At 55.1% G+C, this 26,561-nt stretch overlaps 1 protein-coding gene across 5 annotated transcripts; it reads right to left on the reverse strand.

The window, feature by feature from the left end:
- Positions 1-4,278: 4,278 nt before the first annotated feature.
- TMEM177 (transmembrane protein 177) lies at positions 4,279-26,110 on the reverse strand. 5 transcript variants are annotated; one of them, XR_010839100.1, is made up of 4 exons: positions 26,015-26,110; positions 23,549-24,529; positions 15,399-15,525; positions 4,303-4,929 (listed from the first exon to the last, which is right to left on the reverse strand). XR_010839100.1 is itself a non-coding variant. In XM_067025900.1 (3 exons), exon 2 carries the CDS (start codon positions 24,505-24,507, stop codon positions 23,572-23,574), a length of 936 nt encoding a protein of 311 aa, XP_066882001.1. In that variant the 5' UTR covers positions 24,508-24,529; positions 26,015-26,110; the 3' UTR covers positions 4,279-4,929; positions 23,549-23,571. The 5 variants fall into 5 exon arrangements, 3 of the variants coding, with proteins under 3 accessions (XP_066882001.1, XP_066882000.1, XP_066881999.1); XR_010839101.1 differs by lacking the exon at positions 4,303-4,929 and adding an exon at positions 14,843-15,088 and having other exon boundaries at positions 26,015-26,097; XM_067025900.1 differs by lacking the exon at positions 15,399-15,525 and having other exon boundaries at positions 4,279-4,929.
- Between the last annotated feature and the right edge of the window lie 451 nt (positions 26,111-26,561).

Genomic DNA, 26,561 nt, shown 5'->3' on the forward strand with positions numbered 1-26,561 from the left:
CGTCCTGAGCTTCTCATTAGGTGATTAAAATCAATCCTTACTGATTGAAGTCACCGTTGGGCTTTCTGTGATTTGTGGTTGAACACGTATCTTGACTGAAAGCAAAGAAATACGCTTTTACTCAGCAGAAGTAAAAGAAGGAAGTAAAGAAGCCGGCTCCCCAGGAAGAGACTAGCATTCTCTCTACATACAATGCTAAATGCACAGCAGATGCACAAGAAATATAAGCCAGTAAATGGGTGAACTGATATGGCAAGTGGATGGCCACCTGGGCAGTGAACCTGAAGAGTGTAAAGGCTTCTGGTAGTGAGGCCACCTCTTCCACTGCCTCAAAGGAAACCAGCCGTGAACATTTGCCAGGATACCCGATGTTATCATGTCATCTGGGCATAGGAAATTACTTCCTGAACAGGCTGGGGAAAATGCAAAGAGTGCACGTGGAGGGAAAATACATAAGTTTGTTCATCACCCAACAGATGACAGAAGTCTGAGGGGATAGGTGGGGCACACACACCCTAAGGTAACCCCCGGTGAATCACACCCTGGGTGCGGGCAGAACCTGGGACTTGCCTTTAACCAACAGGATATGGCAGAAGTGATGGGCTGTCAGTCCTCTGATAAATTACATTATACGGCAGAGGAATCATACATGTGTGTGTGCACAGTACACACACAGACTCACACACACACACACACAGAGTCACAGCTCTGAGCAGGCTGGAGTGAGAGAGAGATTCCTCCCTGCTGACTCTGAGGAAGGAAGCTGCCATGTGGTGAGAGGGCCACTTGGCAAGGGAGCGTGGGCGGCCTCCAGGAGCCGAGAGGATCACTCGCTGCCAGCCAGCATGAGAACAGGACCTCAGTCCTACAGCTAAGCGGGTGGGTTCTGCCAGCAACCAGAATGAGTCTGCAAGGTCCTGAGGCCGGTGCACTGCTCGGGCCCAGGCTCTGAGAGCAGCCCTGGTCAAGCGTCCAGGTAGGAACGCAGCCCCGCCTGCACCTTGATCACAGCCTGCGAGTACCTGAACAGCAGACTCAGCTGGGCGGTGCCCGGAAGTCCGAGATAATAAATCTGTGACGTTCCAAGCCACCGCCTGAGGAAATCCCTTACACAGCACTAAAAGCTAATACAGTGGCCTAGAGAATGAAGACCCTTCTGAGAAACAGAGGCGGCTGCAGTGTCGCTGGGACCCAGCCTGGGGAGGGCAGATTTGGGTACAGCATCTGTCTGTTCACCACTGACTTGTCAACCTTTATCAGGGGCCACTGCTATGTGCCAGCCGTAGGTCACAGCACGAAGCGTTGCCTCTCACACCACCCCATTTCTTCTTTACCACGCAGCTGCCGCAGTAAGTCCACTCCAGACAAGGCGGCCGAGTCCCCAGCGTTACCCGACACGGGGCCGGAGGCTTCACAGCACAGACGCGTCAATCACCACAGTGCCCCTGGAGGCGGGCATGTATATCGTCACTGCACAGAGTTACATAACTAACGTCACATAGCGGTAGAGCTGGGACTCTAAGAAATTAAGTCAGCCCCTCCCATTCTAAGTGGGGTCAGAATACCGTGTTGGGAAAAATCAGGTCATCTGAGCTCACGTGGCCGCCTCCTCCTCTTCTCAGAGGCTCATTCTTAAAAGAGTTAAAATATTATGCATTAAAAGTTACAATCTAGTAGTAACTTATGGCAGTTTAAAAATGGAATAGGGACTTCCCTGGTGGCGCAGTGGTTAAGAATCCGCCTGCCAATGCAGGGGACACGGGTTCGAGCCCTGGTCTGGGAAGATCCCACATGCCGCGGAGCAACCAAGCCCGTGCGCCACCACTACTGAGCCCGCGTGCCACAACTACTGAAGCCTGCGTGCCTAGAGCCCGTGCTCCACAACAAGAGAAGCCACCGCAGAGAGAAGCCCGCGTACCGCAGTGAAGAGTAGCCCCTGCTCGCCACAACCAGAGAAAGCCCGCGCGCAGCTACCAAGACCCACCGCAGCCATAAATAAATAATGAAAAATGAATAAACTTTTAAAAATAAAAATGGAATAAATATCTAGTGTGCCTTTTTCACTTTTCCTTTGTCAGCATCTTCTTCCCTTCCATGAAGGCATGATCAGAATGTTCCTTCAGACGCTTTCTACATTTGAATCTGGTGTCAACATTCCTTTTGACTGCATTCTGCTGCATGGCTGTGAGGGTGCAGTGAAACGACGCAGATGAAGCGCCAGGCCTTTTTTTCCCGTACAAAGCTCTGCATTCTCCTCTCTACACTTAACACGTGTGTCACTCAGAGCCCTGGCAGGAAAAGCATTTGCTCCGATGGTTCAAACGGAGAGCCGCTTAGTGAGGGACGGCTTGCAGAGACATGGACAAGTTTACGGGAACCAACGGAGGAGCGGAGGCACCCAGCAGCTGTCCGGAGCAGGGAGCTCTTACCACCCTCAGGGGGAGCTGTCGCCCGGAGGCGTCTGAGGCAAGGAGAGAGTGGAGAAGACCCTGCCCGGCCTCTCTCCTCCCACGCCTCCCTCTGGTGTGTCTGACTTGCAGCCAGAAGCAAAGGGACCTGGGAGGAAGCAGTGCACTGGGGTGCAGGGCAGAGCAGAAACGGGTTCTGGAAAGACCCATGGAGAATTAGCACATGATATCATGAACATTATCCTCTGTCATTAGAGATTTCTTGAAGACAGTGCTCTTATAGTTGATTTACAATGTTGTGTTGGTATCAGGAGTGCAGCAAAGAGACTCAGATATATATATTCTTTTTCATATTCTTTTCCATTATGGTTTATCACAGAATATTTTATATAGTTCCCTGTGCTATACAGTAGGACCTCGGTGTTTATTTTATATATAGTAGTTTGCATCAGCTAATATCAAACTCCCAATTTATCCCTCCTCCACCCCCTTTCCCCTTTGGTAACCATAAGTTTGTTTTCTATGTCTGTGAGTCTGTTTCTGTTTATTTTTAAAATAAAATTTATTTAATTTATTTATTTTTGGCTGCGTTGGGTCTTTGTTGCTGCGTGCAGGCTTTCTCTAGTTGCGGCGAGCGGGCTTCTTGTTGCGGTGGCTTCTCTTGTTGCGGAGCATGGGTTCTAGGCACATGGGCTCAGTAGTTGTGGCTTGTGGGCTCAGTAGTTGTGGCCCATGGGCTCTAGAGCGCAGGCTCAGTTGTGGCTCGCGGGCTTAGTTGCTCTGTGGCATGTGGGATCTTCCCGGACCAGGGATTGAACCCGTGTCCCCTGCATTGGCAGGCGGATTCTTAACCACTGCACAACCAGGGAAGCCCTCTGTGTCTTAAATAAGTTCATTTGTGTCATATTTTAGGTTCCACATATACGTGATATCATATGGTATTTGTCTTTCTCTGTCTGACTTACTTCACTTAGTATGATCATCTCTAGGTCCATCCATGTTGCTGCAAATGGCATTATTTCATTCCTTTTTATGGCTAGTATTCCATTGTACATATGAAGAACATCTCTATCCATTCATCTGTCGATGGACACTTAGGTTGCTTCCATGGAAGACAGGGTTCTCAATGGCTAAGAATTATTTCATCATTTGGTCGGTCTATGATTTATTATTATTAGTAGCAGCAGTAGTAATATTAGAAGACACTTAGATTGGTCTCTGCTCAATTACTGCAACCATCATCTTTGCCCGTCATTATTTTTCTACACCTGCCATGTTAAGTGACTCAGTTCGTGGAGGTCTCTCCACAGTCTGCAGGCTTGGAGAGCCCAGGGGAGAACACTCCCCAACCATCCAGGGGTCCCTGGAAGCCGCTCTGGGCCATCACTTCTTACCTTTCTCAGCCAAGTTACGAGTCAGGAGGAGGCTTGGGCGGCCCCTGAAGGAACTATTCTTCAGCAAACGCGGGGCTGGATCAGGGCTGGGGGAGGGCGGGGGGGTGCCCTGGGGCGGGCCCTCGAAGACTGTTAAATGCCAGGGGACTCGGCATCCCGGCTTTCCAGCCACCCGGCTGCTCCCGGGCCCCGGGCTGTGGCGAGCTTGCGCCCCCTGCCGGCCGGCCAGGCATCTGCGAGAAACGTTGCCCGCGCTGGTCCTGCAGGCCAAGCACCAGCCACCTTGAGCACAGTCCCTGACATGAGCGCGGGCCCTGGAACTAGCCCCCTGAAGAGCTCCCACAGGGCTCTGAGCACCTGAGGGGTGCTTGGATTCACATCCCTGGGGACGAGAACTGTCTTGGTTAGAGCAGGATCTCTTGGACACTGGTGGAAATGTAAATGTGCATACATATCAAGAACCTTCAAAATGTTTTCAATACTAATTAGTTAATTTATTTGGTTGTACCGGCTCTTAGTTGCGGCTCACTGGCTCCTTAGTTGTGGCTTGCGAACTCTTAGTTGCGGCACACATGTGGGATCTAGTTCCCTGGGCAGGGATCGAACCTGGGCCCCCTGCGTTGGGAGCACGAGTCTTAACCACTGCGCCACCAGGTTCTTCAAGTCCCAAGAACGTTCAATTTTTGATCCAGCCTCACCTCCTCCAGGAAGCCTTCCAGGTCCACATTCCCCCAACACCCCAGTGTAATCTATGCCCCCTTTCCCTGTAGCGTTTTTGCTTGTCTCTGACCCAGGTCAAGAAAAGTAAATTTATTTTGCTCTGTTTTTGAACTCCAATTTCACCAAGTATTTGAGGTAACCTGATTTCAGTCATTTCAGTGTTTGTCTCTGCCCTCTCCTTGGGATTATGTCCTCGAGGCAGGTAGAGGGAAGAGAAGATGCTCATGAGGCCAAGGCAGGTGTGTGCAGCCACCGGGCCGCCTCTTGTCATCTGTCCTTGCAGGCAGCACCCAGGGAGTCCCCACCGCGAGGGCCCCCGTTCCCACTAGTGGACTCCTTCGCTGGTTACCTCTGGATTCCCGGGAATCTGTCTGTGGCTCCATCACTTCACAGGGGCATCTGGTTTTCTGAAAGGACAGCAAAGGAAAAGAAAAAGCTCAGCTCTGGTCCTGCCCCACCCCAGGGCCCAAGGTCCACCTCTCCCCTCCGCCCCAGTTCTCCCCACAGGGAATCAGTTCTCGCTCCCTGGCAGTTTCCTCCTAGATCTTTTGTCTGTTCCCAGTGACTGTCTCCTCCTACCGGTCTGGGAGGAAGCGACTGCTCTTATTCTGCTTTCTGCCCTGTATATCTGCCTGTCTTCCCAGAGGGCCAGGGCACAGTGGCTAAGTGGGGAGAAGAACGGAAGGAGAGTAAAGGAGGGGGTGGAAGAGAAGGCCTCTCCGTTTCCTAAGGCATGTGCCCCCCGTGTCCCTGCCCTCCCTCACCCCTCCTGTAGGGGCCGGGGCTGCAGAGGGGACTTTCCCTCTTAGAGCTCTGAGCTACGGGGCCCATGCCTGCTGTCGGGGGCCATCTTCAGGCGACCAGGAAGAGCAAGGAGTGAATCCACTCGTGAACAGAGAGACCGAGATGGTGAGCGGCAGAGAGAAAAGCACAGCGACAGAGATCTGCCAGGAGCTGGGGCCCTACGTTTGGTGAGACCTTGGACATGTGCTTCAGTCTCACTTGCAGCCAGGTCTGGCCACTTGAGGCAGGAGGTAGACGGCTCCCCCAGGGTAAGCGATTGGAGATTCCTTCCCTGTGGACCAATACTCCAAGACGAGATCAGCAGGACAATCGAGAGGGGAGGCTGGGCCCCGTCCCCATGGAAGATAAGAGACCGCATATTTCTCATTCTGGAAGTCAAGGAGACATTCCCGGCTAGGAAGCTCCTTGGAGGTCAAAAGGGAGAGGCACTGCCCCGCAGTAGGTGATGGCAACTCCCCATAGGCCTCTGCGGTGGAATCCACCTTGGCTAAGAGATGTGCAGCACAGGCCAGGACCCTGAGATAAACAAATACGGACACAGAGGCAGGCAGAGCGAGATGACTGGCCAGAGGAAACCCAGAAAAAATGCCCCACAAAAGTGATTCAAACTACCGCGAGGGCGCCACTCTCTCTGAGCCCGCCCGTGTGTCTATCCACACGTGCTGTACTCTTCTGTTCTCCTAATAAACACTTTGTTTCTCTACCTTCCGTCGTTGTGGGAATTCTTTTCTGCAAAGCCGAGGGGCCAGGGCCTTGTCGCTGACTGCTGGTCTAGTGGCTTGGATTCGGCGCTCTCACCTCCACGGCCCAACCTCAACCTCTGACTGGGAACTGAAACCCTGCTTCAAGCCGCTGCAGGCCGAGGCCAGCCAAGATCACACCGAGTCCGGGAGGGGAGCCAGAAGACATTCTGGTCTTTGCAGCTGACGTTGCCCCATGAGCCACAGCCCCACAGCGGGTGTGACGTGGGCCGGCACGTAACCCCCGAGAAGTCTCGTTTCCTCGCCTGCCAAGCAAAGATCCGAATTTCCGCATTATGTGTTGCTGTGAGGATAAGTGAGCACAGGTGACCAGGGACCACAGACCACTTGCTGGCACATGCAGACGCGCATGCCTGCCAGGTGGACAGGCCTGGTTTGAGTGTCTGGGGACGCCTCGGCCAGCGCCGCGGGACCCCCAGGCTCCCGGCCCAGCACGAGGAAACTGCGGACTCGGAGGTGTCACCTCGGAAGCCTGCGGCTCCTGCACGGCCCCCTCCTGTCCCCACCCCCCCTCCATGGCCCATGGCCCTGTCTCCCGGTTCCGTCCACCCTGAGGTCCGGTCACCAGAACCAGCGAGCCAACAGCCAGCTTCTTTTCCCTGCTGTTCAACCAGAATTTCCAGGGATTCTCTCCTGCAGCGGCAGCAATGCTAGGTGCTTGCGTACAAGGGGATGAAACAGGCACCTCGGGAGAAGGAGAGAGACGGGGAGGCCGCCCGCAGAGGAGCGCCCAGGCTGGGGGAGGAAGGCGAGCGGCTGCAGCGCACAGACAGGGGACGGAGAGCAGGCCTGAAGGCTGCAGAGGAAACGCCTGCAGGTGAGGAAGACAGCCCGGGGTTACGTGGAGCTGGGTGACCAGGGCAGGTGGCGGACCGAGCCCTCCACCCCTCCAGATCTGTGGTCTCCCTGGCTTGCTGCGGCAGTTCCGTTCAAGGGCGAGCTGGGCGAGACGCGCAGCCCTGGGGGCCGCGTCTTTGCATGTCCCCAAGGTGCGCCGGGAGCTCAGCGGCAGCCTGCAGGTGGCCGCTTCAGGCCACAGGCAACCGTGAGGGCTTTTGTCCAGGCAGGCTGCTTCCCAGCGGACTCCAACCGCAGGGTTAAGAGAAACGATGGTGCCCGGGGGGCTGAGCTCCCCTCGCCTTGGCCCTGCGTCCTCTCCCGCGCTCCTGCTGCTACCCCAGCTGTGCCAGGCTCGCTCCTGCCCCAGGGCCTTGGGCCCTGCCCTTCCCTCTGCCGGGAATGCCCCGACGCCCCGTGTCCGCTTGGCTCCCTCACTCCGTTCAGCTCTGCCCCAAGGTCCCTCCTCCGTGTGGGCCTCTCGGCCGCTCTTGTCCCCCGAGCCGGCGCCTCTGCCTCCTTGTCCCACAGCAGCCCTGAGCGCTGTCTCCTGTGCTCCACGATGACTCATTCCTTGCTTAGTCTGTGCCCCTCACGGGAATATGAAGGCAGGGTTGTTTCTCCATCGCCATGTTGCAGGGCCTAGAACACAGCCTGGGGCACAGTCAGGGCTCGAGAATTGTGTGCCGATGGATGGAGGGTCGGGCTGCCCCCGTGGTCACCGTGAGGCGGGTGACGATACTGGCAACTGACGGGTCCCCGCGTCAGTCCTGGGACCTACAGCGCTCTCAGCAACGAACTCGGCCACTGTCCACCCAGCCCCAGCTCCCAGGGCACGGCGCCTCGGGTCCGATCTCGCCTCTGGGCCCTGGGATTTCCAGACACGCCCCATCCAGGCTGCCCGGCCCCAGCATGTCTTCGCTGCCTGCCTCCTCGGCTGGGTCCTGGAGGCAGCTCTGTGGACCTGGGCGTGAGCTGGTGCAGGCCTGGGCCAGCCCTGACTCAGGGTGCCCGTGCACATCTTGTCTGGCAGGTCCTGCCGTCCTCAGTGTGGCCGCAGAGCTCCCGCCCCCAGAAACCAGGCCGATGGAGCTCCGCCAGGTCCGAGGCTGGCCGGGGACTCCAAACACGGTGCGTGGCCCAAGGCTGCCACCCCTTCTGTCACACCTCATGTGGACTCTGTAGAACCACTCTCTTCTCGGGTAAACAGGCCGACTGTGTACAATTTACTCCTGACCGTGTGTGAAGTTCAAAGCACGAGAAAGTGCGTGTAAGCTGATGACCGCCTCTTACGAAGCTGGACTTTTCCCCAAGCCATGCGCTGCGGCGGTGCCCGCGGTGCTCAGTAAAGCTTTGGGGTGCGGTGGCGCGTGGGCCCACAGGGGGTTCCTCTCTCGTGGGAGGTCCCTCCTCTGGCCTCTCCGCTCCCGCCCACCCCCCGCTCCCACCGAGAGCCTGCCAGGTGCTCAGCCAGGTGGCTGAGAGGCAGGAAGGCGCGCCCCGCCCGCCAGGCGCCCGGCGTTCACAGCCCAGTTGGGACAGACTGACAAGGGACCAGACGCCTGCGGCGTGAAGAGTGCGGTGGAACGTGCCAGGCTGCCATGGGAACGGGGCGGGGGTGGTGCTCGAAGCCCCCGAAGTCTGCTTGCAGCGTTTCGGAGCCGGGTGTGAAGGGCGGGGGGCGGGGGGGGACCCGGCCGGCGGCTCTGCTCGCCTTCCAGGGCTGCCACCTTAGTGGAGTTTATGCTCTTCCAAAGGAAAAAAGAAGAAAGACACAAAGACCTTCTCACACACCCATAAACGAGGCATTTCTAGCGGCCGTGTCTTGCACGATCACTTCTTGACGTTTGCTTTCAGAAAGGCTTCGCGGCATCCGCTGACGCCAGGCTGTGAGAGTCTGAGCGGTAAGAATGTGCAGGCTTTGCGGGGCTGCTCCCCGCGAGCAGAAACGTCACCTCCTGTTTGTTCGTGAGCGCCTCATGCCCCCAGTGAACACGAGCCGTCTCAGCCGAGTGCGCGACTCCTGCGGTCGGGCTCTTCTGCGCGGCAGGAAGGAGGACCCGGCTCAGCGGTAACAAGTAACCCCCAAATGTGGGCTGTGAAACCACACGGGCTGGGTGAGGGGGCATGGAGACCCCTTCTGTCAGATGCTTTCCCAGGGAAGCCGCCCTCAACGGGGGAGGGGCAGGTGCGGACAGCAACTTGGCCACAGCGCTCCGCAAACGTACACAGCACAACCCACCCGCGGCGGTGACGGGTGTGTGAGCTCATCCTGTGCTGGAGAGGCACCGTGCGTGTGCACGTCAGAGGTGAGGTCTATGCCAGCAATCTGAGCTCACTAACGATGCTATCACACTGCGGACAACAGCAACCGTCCTCATCTGACTCTGGTTGCTCGGTGCTCAGTGAGCACAGGATGGAGGTCGGAGCAGACGAGGAAGGGAATAAGGTCCGGGACGGAGAGATCACTCGTAAACTCGGCAGGGGAACTCGGTTTTAGGGGGACTGGATTTCCAAGAGACCTCAGGCCAGCATCATATCCCCAGAGGACAAAGCAGGGACCCGGCGACTGAAATGCTCCAGTTGGGGTTCCTGGGTGCCCCCCGCACTACTGCTCCGAATCTGTTCACCACGGATGTCCCAGGAAGGGTTGGGGCTCCCTGGGGTCTGCAGGAGGCTTTGCTGCTTCACAAAAGGGTGCTGCTGTCCCAGCTGCAGAAACCCAGGCTGATCCCTGCTTCCCCAGTGAGGCTGCAGCCTTGACAGAGGAAACAGCACAGGCATCATGTCAGGGCTCCGGGGGGCCGTCGTGGCCGCGCCAGCAACAGCTGTGTGTCCGTGGGCAAGTCACCTAGGTTCTCTGAGCCGCTGCTTCCCAACTGGACCAGGGCGTAATCCTGCATCTCTTTAAGGGGGTTGTGGTCATTTAAGTAGATAACGTAAGGCAACAGCCGGAGTGGAGCGGCTGCTTCCTACGTGCAGGGGTGATACTGGTCTGCGGAGGGAGCTCCACGGGGGACTGGACAGGGCAGGCCTAGGGGACGACTCCCCGCCCGGCCCTGGGGAAGCCGGGGGGCTCTGCCAGCTTTGTGGACGGCGGCCCAGCACCAGCCCAGGCAGCGGCAGGGGCTGTGGACCTCGTGCTCTCACAGGCCTCCTGCCTGCTGGGCTGCCTCAGCTGTCCCCGGGCTGCTCGCCTCCGCCCTTCCCCTGCCTTCCTCAGGTTAATGTAGCCTCTGATACCTTGGGTCAACCGAAGACCTCATCAGGATGCAAAATAAATCAACTGCAAGATCGCAGGCTTACGCAGCAGGTGGCCCCTAGCACTCGCTCGGCCTGCAAGGGGAGCCTTAGGGCCCAGATCCAAAACGGGCTGGACAGGAACTGGAGGCGGGGAGGAGGCCGGGGGGCGGGCAGCTGTGGCCTGATTCCCACTGGGGCTCTGAGACGTGCCCCTCTGCCACCGGGGTGTCTGGCAAGCTTCCCCCGGAGGGGCCCAGTCCAGGTCTCAGGCCTGGGATGCCCCCCCTCCGCGGGGCCTGCATAGGGCCGTCGGCGGTCCAGACCTGCGGGCTGACGCCGGGGCAGCCTTCTGCTGCCGCTGGGAGCAGTGTTAGATGGCATGGGGCCGCTTTATCCAGAGAGGACAGCACTGGGGTTCAGATGCCTTGCTCAGCGGCCTCTGCCCCGTTCACCCCTGAGAAACGCGGGCTGAGCCAACCCTCACAGGCCAGAGCCGCTGGGGTCTGTCTGCCCGTCTGTCGCAGGCCTTCCCGCCATCCACGACTCAGTCCTGGATTCGGCCGACACTTCCTGAACCCCGAAGACGATGTCAGGTCCTGGGAATAAAGGCTAGGGTGGCCCGGTGGCTGCCCCTAGAGAGGCCGGGGGCTGGTGGAGGCGTCAGACACACAAACGAGGCTCTGCCGGGGAGGCGGGGGAGAGAGCTCTGTGCAGGGCAGTACTGCCAGCCCGATCCCCATCACAACCACCGGAGACGTTTCCAAAGGCGCTGCGCGGCCACCGCGTCTCGGGGAATACAAGTTATCCTCCACTTCCTCAGCTTTAACTCTGTGCCAGGCACTGCTTGAAGCGCTGCACAAGCATCAGCTTCTTAACCTCTTAAGGCAACTCCAGGAGATGGATGTTGCCATTATTCCCATTTACAGATGGGAAACCGAGGTACAGAGAAGGTGAGTAATGTGCCCGTGGTAGTAAGCTGCACAAGCAGGTTCTGGGCTGGTCCGGAGGCCAAAGGCTTCCCGGAGATGCACCTGCAGAGTCAGCCCCTGGCCGAGGGCCCCCCGTCGACCCCAGTCTCCCAGGACCCTGATTCCTGTGTTTTCTTACCTAAGCACATCGACAAAGACATACTTGTTTCAGGCCGCAGGGCTGCGCACAAGCGGTGGGAACCAGAAGGGGCCTCAGTCAGTGTGCTCAGCTCTGAAGGGGACCAGCTCAGGACGCATAAGCGCAGCAACCCAGGAAAGTGAGGGAGACCCTCTGCTGGAGAAAAGGCCGAGGATCCACGTGTAGATAACGTTAGGGAAAATTCAAGACTGATACTGATTTGAGTGCTTGGAAAACCGAGCCAGAAAGCAGATACAGAGCATCCACCAGATTGTGCTGTGTGAGAGTATAATTACAGTCATGCTGGAAACGTCTGTGTTGAACTAGCCGGTCAAGGGGTCAGTGTCAAGGTATCAGACTCTGGTTGGTCTTGTTTGGTGACAGCAGTAAAGTCTATCAATACAGAGGGTCTGACTATAAAGCAATGATATTGCTGTCTGTGCAGTGTGTGGATGCCCCCCTCCCTCCCTCCACGTAGGCTCTGGTCCCAGCTGAGCACCCTCCAGCCCTTGACAAGGCCGGCAGTGCCCAGCAGGGGCAACTGTCTCTGCAGCAGGTCGGGGGAGGGGTATGTGCAGGTGGGTGACAGCATGAGTCGATCCACGGATGCAGTTTACCTGACTTGTAGAGGGCCCTCTGGGGAACAAAGGCTCTGCGGGGATGGGACTGGAAGAAGCCCAGAGTCAGGATGGTTTTGAATCCAGGTGGCCCCAGGAACTGCAAAAGGTAAGCTTGTGTCCCCCAGGCCTGCTGGATCGGCAGGATCAAGCCTGTGGGCACAGCTACTCACCCCCATTGGCCTTTGCTCTGAACAATCTGTGGGTGCTGCCTCAATCTGGGAACTCTCAAGCTCCCAGTGCATTGAGAGGCTTCAATCACCATCACCATCATCATCACTATCACCATCATCACCATCACTATCAACACCATCACCACCATCACCACCATCACCATCATCACCATCATCATCATCACCACCATCATCATCATCACCACCATCACCACCACCATCATCATCATCATCACCATCATCACCATCATCACCATCACCACCATCATCATCATCACCACCATCACCACCATCATCATCATCATCACCACCATCACCATCACCACCACCATCATCATCATCATCATCATATCATCACCATCACCATCATCATCATCATCACCATCAGCACCATCACCATCACCACCACCATCACCACCACCACCATCATCATCATCACCATCACCATCACTATCAACACCATCACCACCATCACCATCATCATCACCACCACCACCATCACCACCACCATCACCATCACCATCACCATAACCATCATCATCATCACCACCATCATCACCATCATCATCATCATCACCACCATCACCACCACCATCATCATCATCATCACCATCATCACCATCACCATCAGCACCATCATCACCATCAGCACCATCATCACCACCATCATCACCATCACCACCACCACCACCACCAACACCATCACCACCATCACCATCATCATCATCACCACCATCATCACCATCATCACCATCATCACCATCATCATCACGATAATCACCACCATCAGCATCATCACCATCAGCATCATCACCACCACCACCATCATCATCATTAACAACAAAACTGCGTTGCCAAGGAGGCATAATCAATAAGGAAGGAGGGATGTCCAGGAGACAGGAGGAGAATGGGATCCAGTGTCTGGGAGCTCTGCAGCAGAGAGAAGGAAGGGCAGACCAGTCACCCATCTATCAACCCGGAACCCAGGAGACATTCCTGACCCTTGACGTCTGACCTTCCTCTGCAACACCTCCAGACCTCGTCTATCACCGAATTTCACCCACACTACCTCCTAAATGTAGTCTGAGTCTTGCCTCTTTCCATGTCCACTGCCAAGCTCAGGCCAGCCTCATGTCTCCTCTGGTATTGCAGTGCCCCTCCCCTGGCAAACTGGTCTCTCTGCTGTCAACAATAATAATTGTTCATATTAAGCTTTCCCTGTTCAAATTACTGCGGGCTTTCAGTCTCCCAGTTGGGCGCTGGCTAACACAAAAACCACGCAAACTGTCTTGTTTCTAGCTTTTGTACAAGCTGCTCCCAGAGCCTGTTTCTGGCTAACACGGTCCAGTGGCTAAGAGCACAGCCTCTAAGAGGACCAGACCACCTGGGTTCAGACCCCAAGTCTAGCACTGGCTGGAGGAAAACCACTTCATCTGTCTGTGCCTGCATCTTCCCACCTGTAAAATGGGGATAGGAGGACTGTTGCAGGGTTACATGAATTAACACATGAAAAGGGTCTGGAACATCGGTGTTGCATACATGTTTAATGTTTACTATCAGCATTGGGTTCTTTCGACTCACGCTGAGGGTTTCAGCAACAGGGCCCCTCCTCTGGGGAGTCCTTTCTGGCCAGGCTGAGCTAGGCGCCCTCCCCTGGGCTTCCACACTAACCTTCACTGCATCGTGTTGCCACTGCACGTTTCCTCCTGCAGGTCTGTGAACCCCGGTGCAGACAGGGCAGGGCATGCCCCCGGGGCCTCACAGAGCACCCGACTGAGGGAGGGGTAACTGTTAGTTCAGATCCTCTGGGAAAGAGACCCCGAGACGGGATTACCTGAGTAAGAGGTGTGCTGGGGGACATGCCTGTGAGGACAGAGTGGGGGGGAACAGAAAGTGGGGAGAGCCGTCCAGCCACAAAGCAGGGCTGACGTCTGTGAAGGAGGTGGGGAAGGAAGGAGGCCTGGTAGAAGGGTCTCAGACCTCAGAGCAGTTCTAAGAAAGATCTGCCCAGGCCACTGGGGGGTCCTTGAGCCAAGGTCCACCACTGCAGGAGTCCCACAGTCCACCAGAATGGGCTTGCGTGAGTAGTGCACCAGGATCAACCCCTGCCTGAAGGCAGCCCTCGAGAGGCACAGCCTCAGTGAAAGCGTGGTGGTGGATCTAAGAAACAGCAGCTGGGACTGTCAGTCAATTCTGCTCCCACAGCAGATCTGAGCAGCACATTTCCTGATCGCCATGGTAACTGACAGGCAGAAGCTTGGCCACACCCCAAGAATATGGGCCAAAAGCAGTGATGCCAGGATCTGTCACCTTGATGCAGGGAGAGGGGGTGGGTGCTTGGACCCCTCTGAGGGAGCCTTCATACACATCGATATTAATACATCTATAGGGGTAAGTCCTTATATATATACTGATGAATAAAGTCATTCAAACTTCCACCATTACAGAATTACTTTCTCTTATGGAATTTTGAATGTCAGAAATTTTGTGAATTTCCTTCCAGGTCTTACCATATTTACATTATTGCAATCCTCTTGCATGTTGTACTTCATATTTTTTTTTTTTTTTGAACTCAGATCATGTGAGACTTTAATCATTGAACAAAGAGACAATTAATAGCAGTTATACCATTGAAATGTCGTGATCCAGCATCAAGGTCAAAAACCATATTGCCGATATGAACTCTAGAATACAATTACACTCTTATCCCTAGTAAAACTTGTTCCATTGATCAGTGTTTGAGAAGAACAGGTGATAAAGAATTTTGACTAGCTGGTCTAAATTGTAATCACTCAGAGGTGATTTTATTCTCTAAAAATAAATGGCACACAGGCTCAAGGTGCACCAGCTTCAGTAGTTGTGGCACGCAGGCTCAGTAGTTGTGGCCCACTGGGTTAGTTGCTCCGTTGCACGTGGGATCTTCCCAGACTAGGGATCGAACCTGTGTCCCCGAATTGGCAGGCGCAGTCTTAACCACTGCATCACCAGGGAAGTCCCAGAATCGCCGTCTCCCTTTTAATACACCTTAAGCCCAAAGAATCCATGGAAGATTGTTACAGATAATAAGAGAATAAAATATTGTAAGGACTATAACAGAAGCATATAGTACACTGTTCATATAGACACATCCCAAGCAGTTACAAAGTATATTAAAAAGGAGGCTGCAATTTGCAAAGAATAACATAAATTATACCCACAAACTCCCAATATTTCCTGAAACGTTGCAATCTGAAACCCTATTGTAGGAAGCAGAACATTCCAGGAGACATTCTACAAATGAAGGACTCTAAACCCTGTGGGTGGATAAGGAATTCTGGAAGGAAGGTATCCTCACCCAAGGAGAGCATGATCCTATACTTTTGTCACATCACATCCCTGTACAATTCCCATTGATCTCGGTCCAGGCATTCCCAGTCCTCTTGAGAGAAATCTATGGGCACATCCTGGGATGTCAGCAGTCCCTGAAATTAAAAGTACACATGACATGTGGCCACGGGAAGAGTTCATAATGTGACCCAAGAAGAAAAGAGCAAATTAAGAGAACTGGTTTTAATTTAGAAGAGTGTCTTCTATTATCCACATATATATATATAATTTTTTTTTAACATCTTTATTTGAGTATAACTGTTTTACAATAGTGTGTTAGTTTCTCTTTTACAACAAAGTGAATCAGTTATACATATACATATGTTCCCATAACTCTTCCCTCTTTTGTCACCCTCCCTCCCACCCTCCCTATCCCACCCCTCTAGGTGGTCATTAAGTACGGAGGTGAACTCCCTGTGCTATGCTATAGCTTCCCACTAGCTATCTAATTTACATTTGGTAGTGTGTATATGTCCCTGCCACTCTCTCACATCGTCACAGCTTACCCTTCCCCCTCCCCATATCCTCAAGTCCATGCTCTAGTAGGTCTGTGATTTATTCCCATCCTACCACTAATCTCTTCATGACTTTTTTTTTTTTTTTTTAGATTCCATATATATGTGTTAGCATATGGTATTTGTTTTTGTCCTTCTGACTTACTTCACTCTGTATGACAGATTCCAGGTCTATCCACCTCATGTACTTCATATTTTTAAGAACATTTGATATTTAGAATATGTCCACATGTTGCTACCATAGTCTTCATACTTATGCTTTTTAGTGACTGAGCAATATTCAACAAATGAATACACCAGTTTCCAAAGTCACTATTTTTTCAGTACTTCCATTATCCCTATATTTTTTATATTCTAGGCAGTGCTCTTATGCACATCTTTGGGCGTATCTGATTTAGCCTCTGCTGGACGACGGTTCTAGAATGAATTTCTAGGTTTGAAGTTACCCAGGTGACCATGTCAACTTTTGCTAAATTGCTTCCTAAACACAGTTTGTCCATTAACCACGAGCGTCAGTTACCTGCTGTGCACGAAACATTACCATAAAACGAAGGCTTAGCGTAACCCACAACGACCGTCTCGGCATTTCTGTGGGTTGGGGATCCAGGCACAGCTTAGCTGTGTCCTCTGCTTCTGGGTGTCACGGGCTGCAGTGAAGGCACCGGCCAAGGCTGGGGTCGCATCTGAGACCTGACTGGGGAGGGATTTTCTTCCAGGCCCACACGGCTGTTGTCAGGATTCAGCTCCCTGTGGGCTGCTGGACTGAGGGCCTCATTGCTCCTTCAGCTGTGGCTCAGAGGCCGCCCTGACTCCCGTGCCACATGGGCCAGTCCAGCGCGGCAATACGCTTCATCAAAGCACGTCTGAGAACGTAACAGTCTGCTAGTAAGACGGAAGCCACAGTCTTTTGTAACATGATCACACTGGCCTTATTCTGTTGTTTTGAACCAAGAGGAGCAAGAGGAAAGGATGACACAGGCTGAGAACAGCAGGAGCAGAGACCACTGGGGGCCACCCTGGAGGCTGCTTCCTAGTGCCACCAAGGGCACACGCTGTACCACACCCTCACTCATCCAGAAAGTTCTAGGGTTTAAACATTACCTGTGTGGTAGGTGTAAAAGACCATCTCCCATTTTATAAAGAAGATGTGGTGCGTGTACAATGGAATACCACTCAGCCATAAAAAAGAATGAAAGAATGCCATTTGTAGCAACATGGATGGCCCTAGAGATTCTCATACTAAGTGAAGTGAGTCAGACAGAGAAAGACAAATATGGTATCACTTACATGTGGAACGTAAAATATGACACAAATGAACTTATCTACGAAACAGAAACAGACTCACAGACATAGAGAACAGACTTGCGGTTGCTGAGGGGGAGGGGGTGGGGGAGGGATGGACTGGGAGTTCGGGGTCAGCAGATGCAAGCTAGTATATATAGGACGGATAAACAACAAGGTCCTATTGTATAGCACAGGGAACTCTACTCAATATCCTGTGATGAACCATAGTGGAAAAGAACATGAAAAAGAATGTGTATATACATAAAAGGGAATCACTTTGCTGTACAGCACAAATTATGACAACATTGTAAATGAACTAGACTTCGATTAAAGAAACCCCACTATCTCCTATTTTAATGCCCTCATCTCCGGTTTGCTGTCTCCCCAGGGCCCCCTGGGTCCTTTGTTCTCAGCTGCTGCTGAGTAATTTCCCAAAAGGCGTCAGCTGAGGGCCAGGTAGGGACCTGCCCCCACCGGGGCTCTGAGAGCTTGAAGAGGAGCCCTGTGTGAGGTGGTGAGGGCTCCCTGGGAAGGTTCCAGCTGCAAGAAACTGCTGGTATTTGGGCACAACTGCAAGACCTGAACACCCTGCTACCTGGACCACTTAAAAGCACTAACATTTAGGAACCAACCTTCTTTTAAAGCTTACTGTAAACCCTGTCTGGGATTCACATTTTGCAAGTTTCATTTTACTTTCCTTGTCAGAAGAATGCTGCACGGCACACATGAACGTCCACACTGTGCAGATAGGAAACGCAGGGCCAGGGGTGTGAAGTCCCTGGCTCGGGGCCACTCCGCGAAGGCTGCAGGACCAGGACTCGAGACCACCCTGGCTGCGCCCCCTGTGTTCTCTACCTCCCAAGCAGCCCTGTTCCTCAGCTGGGGCCTCCTAAGGCTCTGTAACAGCCCTCCCCTTTGCCCCATCCCCACCGCAGCCCTAAGCATGATGGGCTGGGCGGCCCCTCTTCAGCTAGCTGGAAGGGTCTCCCCTGGAAGTTCCAGAAGGCTTGGCTGGGGACCATTTTTTCCTGATAAAAGAGGGGAGGCTGCAAAGTCACCTCTCAGTGGCATGGGGAGAAAGGCTAGATAGGCCGCAGTACAAGTCTGCAGCATGGAGCCCTCAGGGTCACAGGGCAGTGTAACTCTGAGCATGGGATCTGGGGCCAGACTGCCAGCTTCAAATCCTGCTTCTGCCCCTTACAAAGCTTTGAGATTTGGGGAAACTTTCTTCACCTTTCTGTGCTATTTGCTTGCCTGCAAAACCAAAACGATGTTACCAACTACAGGTTCCAATCTGGGTGTAAATTTAAAAGAATACTCGTGAGAACCTAGCACAGTGTCTGGTGCCCAATAAAGGCCCCATAAACATGACTCCGGGGATGGAGCAGGCAGGCGGTCTCACGGGGTGAGGACCAGGCACCCATCTGGGACCTAGCCTCTGACACGTGCACACGTGGAGGCCAGGAGCCCACGTGCATGCACCCAGCTCCAGGCGTGCTGCACGCGGCCCTGTATCGTGGACACTGGCTGGTGGGGACAGAGGCAGTGGAGCCTGCTAGGGTCAGGGAGGGGCAGGGCCAGTGCCAGCACCGGGACCCTGGGACTCCCTTCCCCGCATTCTGACCGTGTTGGGGGAAGGGGGGAGTACCTGCGTGCTGACATAGCTCTGAGAACCATGAACGCGTGTGGGACGTTACACACTTAGAACGGCGTTCTCTGGGGTCCCCAGCAGAGCACTGATGACTACGGCCTGCAGCAGGCATCTGAGAAGGGAACACGCAGGGCAGCGTTTACAGGGTAACCTCCTGCCACCCGGCCCAGCTGCAAAGCCTTTCTGGGATCAACCCTGAACGGCTTGTAGGGGCACAAAATATCACAGAATTTGGGGGGGGCGGCCTCCCCTAAAGCCTCTTGGGGTCCCTGGAAGAGCGGGGCCAGGCCGTGCCCTTGGAAAACGTCCCAAGTTGGGAAGCCAGGCCAGGGTCACAGGATTCGTAATGGCCTTGCCCGGGGCATCCAGCCAGCCGCACTGTACTTGCTCAGAGGCCCTAAGGAGCAGGGCCTGTGTGTGTCGGGGCTCAAGAGCCTTGTTCATTTATTCAAAAACGTGGAGAGTCTCAGTCCAGAGCTGTCAACGGGACATGACGCTGCCCTCGCAGACGGTACATTTCAGCAGAGGAGATGCCAAGCCGTGCTCCCTTACTTAATCACCGCGGGCAGCAGAGGCTAGGAAGCGGCGCAGGGCGTGGTGGGCTCGCTCCCTGAGCGTTCCTGCAGACGGGGCACCTAAGAACCCAGCACGGGGCAGGCTGGCAGAGGGCCCCAGACGGAGGCCCCTGTGCGGAGGGGGCGGGCAGCCGAGGCACCCACACGCTTGTAGGGCCGGATTCCACAGAGCGCGCCCAGGCTCGGAGGCTCGGCTTCGGCCAAAAACCAAGGGACGCCTGGAGAGAACCCAGTCAGACCTGAGCTTCTAGAGTTGGGAGAGGTGGGGAGAATGGCCAGGAAACCCACGTGAGCAGCCGCTTGGGGAGGGCAGGGCTGGAGCGAGGAGCCGCTGGGCAGGCACGTCATGGGGCCGGGCCCTGGTGCAGACGCGCGGCCGGCTGGGGGTCCAGCCCATGGCAAGCTCCCAGCAACAGCTGCCTGCCAGGGCTGCGTGGGACGCGGGGACGCGCGGAGGCCCGGAGGCCCGGGACGCGGGGCTCGTGGCCAGCCCAGGCTTGGGGCTGGGCCGCGGGAAGCGTGTGAGGTCTGGGAACAGCCCCGGAGTGGAGACAAGGTTGGTGACTTGGGGTGGAGGGAACCAACTAAGCGGCCGTCTCAGGGGGTCGCCTCCCAGACCCACCCACGCTGGGGCCCCTTACCCTCCCACCTGTACGTAGTAGCAGGAACGCTGGCCTCCTCCCGGCTCCTGCGTTACTGAGAGCAGCCAGGGGGAGCCCAGTGCTGCCCAGGGCCTGGGGGGAGTGGGTGCTCTGCCCTCAGATAGCCGTCTGCTGGGGCCCAGGGCGGGGACCCCCAGGCTCACCCAGAATGGGGCCGGAGTGCTGAGCCCAGACCACGGTCAAGGACCCAGCAGGAGTCAGGCCACCCCTGCCTGCTCTCTCCATCCAGTCTTCTGCAGGGACCGCCGGCCTCCGAGTGGGCCTCCCTGGCTGGCTTTGTGCCCTTGCTGGGTGTGACTTAATCCCTTTGTCGCTAGTTACACTGGCACCAGGCCTGAATTATTCAACTCTTCCAGGGAAAACATAACCATCAACAAAAAGAATACATGAATGGCTAGAAAAGATGCCCCAAATGGTTCATTATTAGAGAAATGCAAGTCAAAGCTACAGTGAGGCATCACCTCATGCTGGTCAGAATGGCCATCATTAAAAAGTCTACAAATAACAAATGCCGGAGAGAGTCTGGAGAAAAGGGAGCCCTCCTACACTGCTGATGGGAATGTAAATTGGTGCAGCCACTACGGAGAACAGTATGGAGGTTCCTCAAAAAACTAAAAATATGAGTTGCCATATGACCCAGCAATCCCACTCCTGGGCATATACCCTGAGAAAACTCTGATTTGAAAAGATTACATGCACCCCAATATTCACAGCAGCACTATTCACAATAACCGAGACATGGAAGCAACCTAAATGTCCATTGACAGATGAATGGCTAAAGAAGATGTGGTCCATACATACAACGGAATACTACTCAGCCATAAAAAAGAATGAAATAATGCCATTTGCAGCAACATGGATGGACCTAGAGATGATCATACTAAGTGAAGTAAGTCAGACAGAGAAAGACAAATACCATATGATATCACTTATATGTGGAGTCTAAAAAAATGATACAAGTGAACTTACTTACAAAACAGAAATGTACACACAGATATAGAGAACAGACTTGATTGCCAAGTGGGAGGGGCTGGGGGAGGGAAGGACTGGGAGTTTGGGGTTAGCAGATGTAAACTATTAAACATATAGGACGAATAAACAAGGTCCTACTGTAGAGCACAGGGAACTCTATTCAATATCCTGTGATGAACCATCACGGAAAAGAATATAAAAAAAGAATGTATATATGTGTATAACTGAGTCACTTTGCTGTACAGCAGAAATTAACACAACATTGTAAATCAACTATACTTCAATAAAATAAATCTTTTAAAAAAGCACACATGAGGGACTTCCCTGGTGGCACAGCGGATGGGTATCCGTGTTCCCAATGCAGGGGACCCGGGTTCGATCCCTAGTCAGGGAACTAGATCCCACATGCATGCTGCAACTAAGAGTTCGTGTGCCACGCCTAAGGAGCCCACGTGCTGCAACTAAGAAGCCCGCCTGCCACAACTAAGACCGGGTGCAACCAAATAAATAAAAATAAATAAATAAATAAATAAAAAAGAACACATAAATGACCAAGTGAGCCTGGCTTGCTCATCACAACCCTTCTCACCTTTCCTGCTGGGGTCTCCTGCCCAAGGATCAAAAGTGGGGTCAGAATGGCCATCACCAAAAAATCTACAAACAATAAATGCTGGAGAGGGTGTGGAGAAAAGGGAACCCTCTTGCCCTGTTGGTGGGAATGTAAATTGATACAGCTACTATGGAGAACAGTATGGAGGTTCCTCAAAAAACTAAAAATAGAGCTACCATAAGACCCAGCAATCCCACTACTGGGCATATACCCCGAGAAAACCATAATTCACAAAGAGTCATGTACCAAAATGTTTGTTGCAGGTCTATTTACTATAGCCAGGACGTGGAAGCAACCTAAGTGTCCATCGACAGACGAATGGGTAAAGAAGATGTGGCACATATATACAATGGAATATTACTCAGCCATGAAAAGAAACGAAATTGAGTTATTTGTAGTGAGGTGGATGGACCAAGAGTCTGTCATACAGAGTGAAGTAAGTCAGAAAGAGAAAAACAAATACCGTATGCTAATGCATATATATGGAATCTAAGGGGAAAAAAAGGATATGAACCTAGGGGCAGGACAGGCATAAAGACGCAGACATAGAGAATGGACTTGAGGACACGGGAAGGGGGAAGGGTAAGTTGTGACGAAGTGAGAGAGTGGCATGGACATATATACACTACCAAACGCAGGGTGGGAAGCAGCCGCATAGCACAGGGAGATCAGCTCGGTGCTTTGTGACCCCCTAGAGGGGTGGGATAGGGAGGGGTGGGATAGGGAGGGTGGGAGGGAGAGAGACACAAGAGGGAAGAGATATGGGAACACATGTATATGTATAACTGATTCACTTTGTTGTAAAGCAGAAACTAACATACCATTGTAAAGCAATTATACTCCAATAAAGATGTTTTAAAAAATAAAATAAAAAGATAAAATAGGAAAAAAAAAAAAGTGGGGTCTGCTTTATCCAGAGAGCTAGAGGCAGACAAGCGGGCAAGGCCGCAGCCTCCGCTGGGTCCCGAGTGGGACACCAGGCCTGGCCCGTGCCCACCTGTCCCGCTCCGCTCTCCTCACCGCCCGGTGAGCCAAGCTCGCCCCGCCCCCACCTCCCCTCACCGCCCTCTCCTTCCCAGGCCCTGCGCCCTACGCCCTGCGCGTCCAGGCTCCTGCCTGCAGGGACTCGGCTTTGCAGGCCTGTTCCTTCCCCTCCCTCGGCCAGAGCTCCTACCAGGAGGTCTCGCCGCGTTCCAGCAACACCATCTCTCCCCGTCAGGCCCAGGGGCTCTCCTGGGGCCCCAACCACCAGGCCTGCGGGGGGCCCGGCCCTCTGCGAGCTGCCGCCCGCACTGGGTGCGCGTCCCTTACAGCCCCACCGCGAGCTCCGTCTCCCAGCTCTCGGGCCCGCAGCGGCTCCTCATCTTGGCCTCTTAGAGCCTTGAATCTCTACCACAGGAGGAGGAGATCGGGATTTGACCACCAGGCAAACTACGAGGGGGTGACTCCAGCCGTGAGAGGCGGTCGCCTCCTGCAAACACCTCTGGCTGTGAGATGCGGCCTGACCCGCAATGCCGTCTGGAAAAAGCCAGAAGACAGCCTTCCACTTGTGTATGGCACACGCGCAGGCCCTTCCGTAATGGCCCCCGCGCAACCCCACAATCCTGCCGGGGAGTCCACATCATACCCATTTTACAGTAGAGGAAACCCAGGCTCAGATTCATAAAGGGACATGTCCGAGGTCACTGAGCTCAAAAGCGGTGGCTTGGGGAGAATCTGGGCTGCTGAGCTCCACAGCCGGAGGGTCTGCTGACACTGCGCTGCGGGCCAGAGGCCCCAGGAGCGCCCCATACCCTGCTCCGCCCCTCCACCCCCCTACCCCCCCCACCAGTCCAGGGCGGAGTGGTACCTGCTCCAGCTGGAACGAGGCCTTCAGGGGCTGCGGGGGCCGAGCGCCGCCCTCCATGCCTGCAGCACAGAGTCCCGGCGGGCCGTGTAGGGCAGGTGTTTGATGCGGAACCAGTGTCTGGGAACCACGTTCCCGCTGGGCGTGTACAGCTTCTCCCCGGGCTGGCCCAGGAGGCCGCGCAGGGCCAGGTTGCCCGACAGAAGCTTCTCGTAGAACTCCACCCCGCCCCAGGCATAGGCTGCAGACAGTGAGGCCGTGCGGCGGTCCAGCCAGGCTTCCAGGGCATGAGTGAGAGAGTCTGTGGACAAGGCATAGGCCACGAAGCCCGCCACTGCCGCCACCAAGTTGAAGGCGGCCCGCAAGTTCATGGGGCCTCCGTAGAGCCCCAGGGCGTGCTTGGCCCCCACGCCCAGCGCCCAGGTGCCCGCCAGGCAGGCGGGGGCCGGCAGGGCCTGCAGGGCGGCTGCCCCGCTCTCCAGGTACACCACCTCCCTGGCCAAGGCGAACTTCTGGGCGTCGTGGGACAGGATCAGGGCATCTCTCAGCCGGGCGCCCGCTGGGCTCTGCCAGTCCACTCGCTGCCCGTGGACGACCACGGGCCGGTCAGCGTTGGCCACTGGGCCACCCAGGAAGCTGGCGGGAATGCCCACCACGGCCCCGGCAGGGAGTCTAGGGAAGCCGGCGCTCACAGGCTGGAAGGTGAAGGTGGTGAAGGCCTCGAAGCGGTGGCCTGAGGGGACCCCGATGTCCTGCTGCACCTCCCGGAACAGGCTCTGCAGCTCTGGGGACAGGGGGGCTGGCTGGCCCTGAGGCCAGTACTGGTACAGCCACGGGACCACAGGATCCGGGAAGAGATGGTACGAGATCTGAGCCGCAAACAGGCCTGCACAGGAACCCACCAACAGGACCGTCCTGTGTCTCTGCACAAAGGCTGTGGCCCGCCACAGGGGACCTGCCATGAGGGCTGCCACCTCTGTAAACCTGGGCCAAGAGAAAGAGAAGTGAGCCAACAGCTCCCCGGGTCTGCCTGCAGACTGAACACCCCCGGGGCCACAACCTCTTTAACTGAGGCAATACGCACGCACGGGAGTCAGAGCACAGGCTCCAGCTCTATCTCTGCATCGCCTTCCCCACGGGTCAGATGGGCATGTGACAGCGGCCCACCAGAGGGTGTCTGTGCTGTCAGTGAACACACACGCAACAATTGGTGCCCAGCAAGGAGCAGACACCCTTGAGGAAATGGCTGTAATTACAATGTTGCTGCCCTTGGCTCGGCACAGCGCCAAGCAACTAACCCCTCACTCCACCACCCACCCCTATGGAGCATGACGGGCACATGAAGCATGTTCCGCTCACTCAGTACTTACTACACGCTCGACACACTTCTGAGAGCTCTGCAGACGTTATTTACTGACCGACTCCTTACACCTCTGTGACTCATTATCACTATCGTCCCTCTTTTAAAGCAGGGAACACCGAGGCAGAGACAGGCTAATTGGTCAAAATCCCAAACGTAAAGTGGCCATGCTGTGGGAGGAATTGTGTCCGTCCAAATTCATATGCTGAAGTCCAAACCCCCAGGACCTCAGAATGTGACTGTATTTAGACATAGGATCTTTAAAGAGGCAATTGAGTTAAAACGAGGTCATTAGGATGGGCCCTAGTCCAATAGAAGTGGTATCCTATGAGAACAGGACACTAGGGCACAAGCCAGAAGGTGACCATCTACAATCCAGTGGGAGAGGCCTCGGAGGCCACTAGCCCTGCTGACGCCTTGAAGGACACGTCTCTCACCCAGTTCTCGTCACTGCAGCCCTAGCAGACTAATACAGGCCCAGTATTTGAACACAGGCGTCCACAGCAGATTTTTCATTTTAGAGTAGTTCTGATGATAAATTACAAACATACAGAAAGGTGGACAAAATAGTACATCATAAACCAACTTCATTCTATCAAGTCATGGCCAGTCTTGCTTTGCCTCTAATCCCACACATACGCCCCTCCAACTGGTTTATTTTGAAACACATTCGGGGCATCCTATTATTTCATCCGAAAATATTTCAGTAAAAATTCACAAGTATTTAACCTTGGCTGAAGCTTACTGTCCTCCTGTCCGACAAGTGTTTAATTAGCAAACTAATTGCTGTAAACAAGGGAGCAGCAGAGTCCTGAGGAGTCACATCACTTGGGCCTTTTCGCCAACGAGGAAACTTGAGGTCGGGAAAGGAAGGGGCCAGGAGAAGGTCCCAAGGCCCCCAGGACCACCAGCGCCACGGCCGCGCGCTCCACGGAGGCCTCGGGGCGGGGGGGGGGGGGTGCCGCCCATCCTGAGGGCAGCCGGGAGAGAAGGGGCCGCAGGACCCTCGCTCCACGCCCAACCCCTAGGCTACGCCCCGCGGCTGTAACACACCTCCGAGAGAGCCCGCCCGCAGCCGCACGTAGGCCTGGCCAGCTCCGCGCGCTCACCTCCGCCTCTGCCGCAGCCCGGGACGCCGAGCACGTGCGCACGGTGAGGCCGGGCCAGGCGCAAAGCTCACCCGCCGGCTCCGGGGTCTGGGCTCCGAGGGCGGAGGGAAAAGGGCGGGGCTCTTGGGGGCGGGGCCGGGACGCAAAGCACGCCGGCCCGGCTCTGGGGGGGCGGGGCCCCGGGAGCGGAGACAAAAGGGCGGGACTCTTGGGGGCGGGGCCAGGACGCAAAGCACGCTGGCCCGGCTCTGGGGGCGGGACCCCGGGAGAGAGACAAAAGGGCGGGACGGGGACCGGGCCGGGGCGCAAGGCACGCCTGCCCGGCTCTGGGGGCGGGGCACCGAGGGCGGAGACAAAGGGGTGGGACGCTCGGGGGCGGGGCTGAGCTTCCTTTCACACAGGTGACCTGGACCCACCCGTCTCGCTCTGGAAGGACCAGCGTCTCCGCGCCATGGCCTCTGCTCCCGGCTCCTCCCAGGTGCTCCGCACTGTACAGTCCACGGAGCAGCGTTACACCTGTCAGTTCACTTTCCCCGCTGCTCGTGAG

The sequence above is a fragment of the Kogia breviceps genome, chromosome 2 (assembly GCF_026419965.1).
Source record: "Kogia breviceps isolate mKogBre1 chromosome 2, mKogBre1 haplotype 1, whole genome shotgun sequence".
Taxonomy (NCBI): domain Eukaryota; kingdom Metazoa; phylum Chordata; class Mammalia; order Artiodactyla; family Physeteridae; genus Kogia; species Kogia breviceps.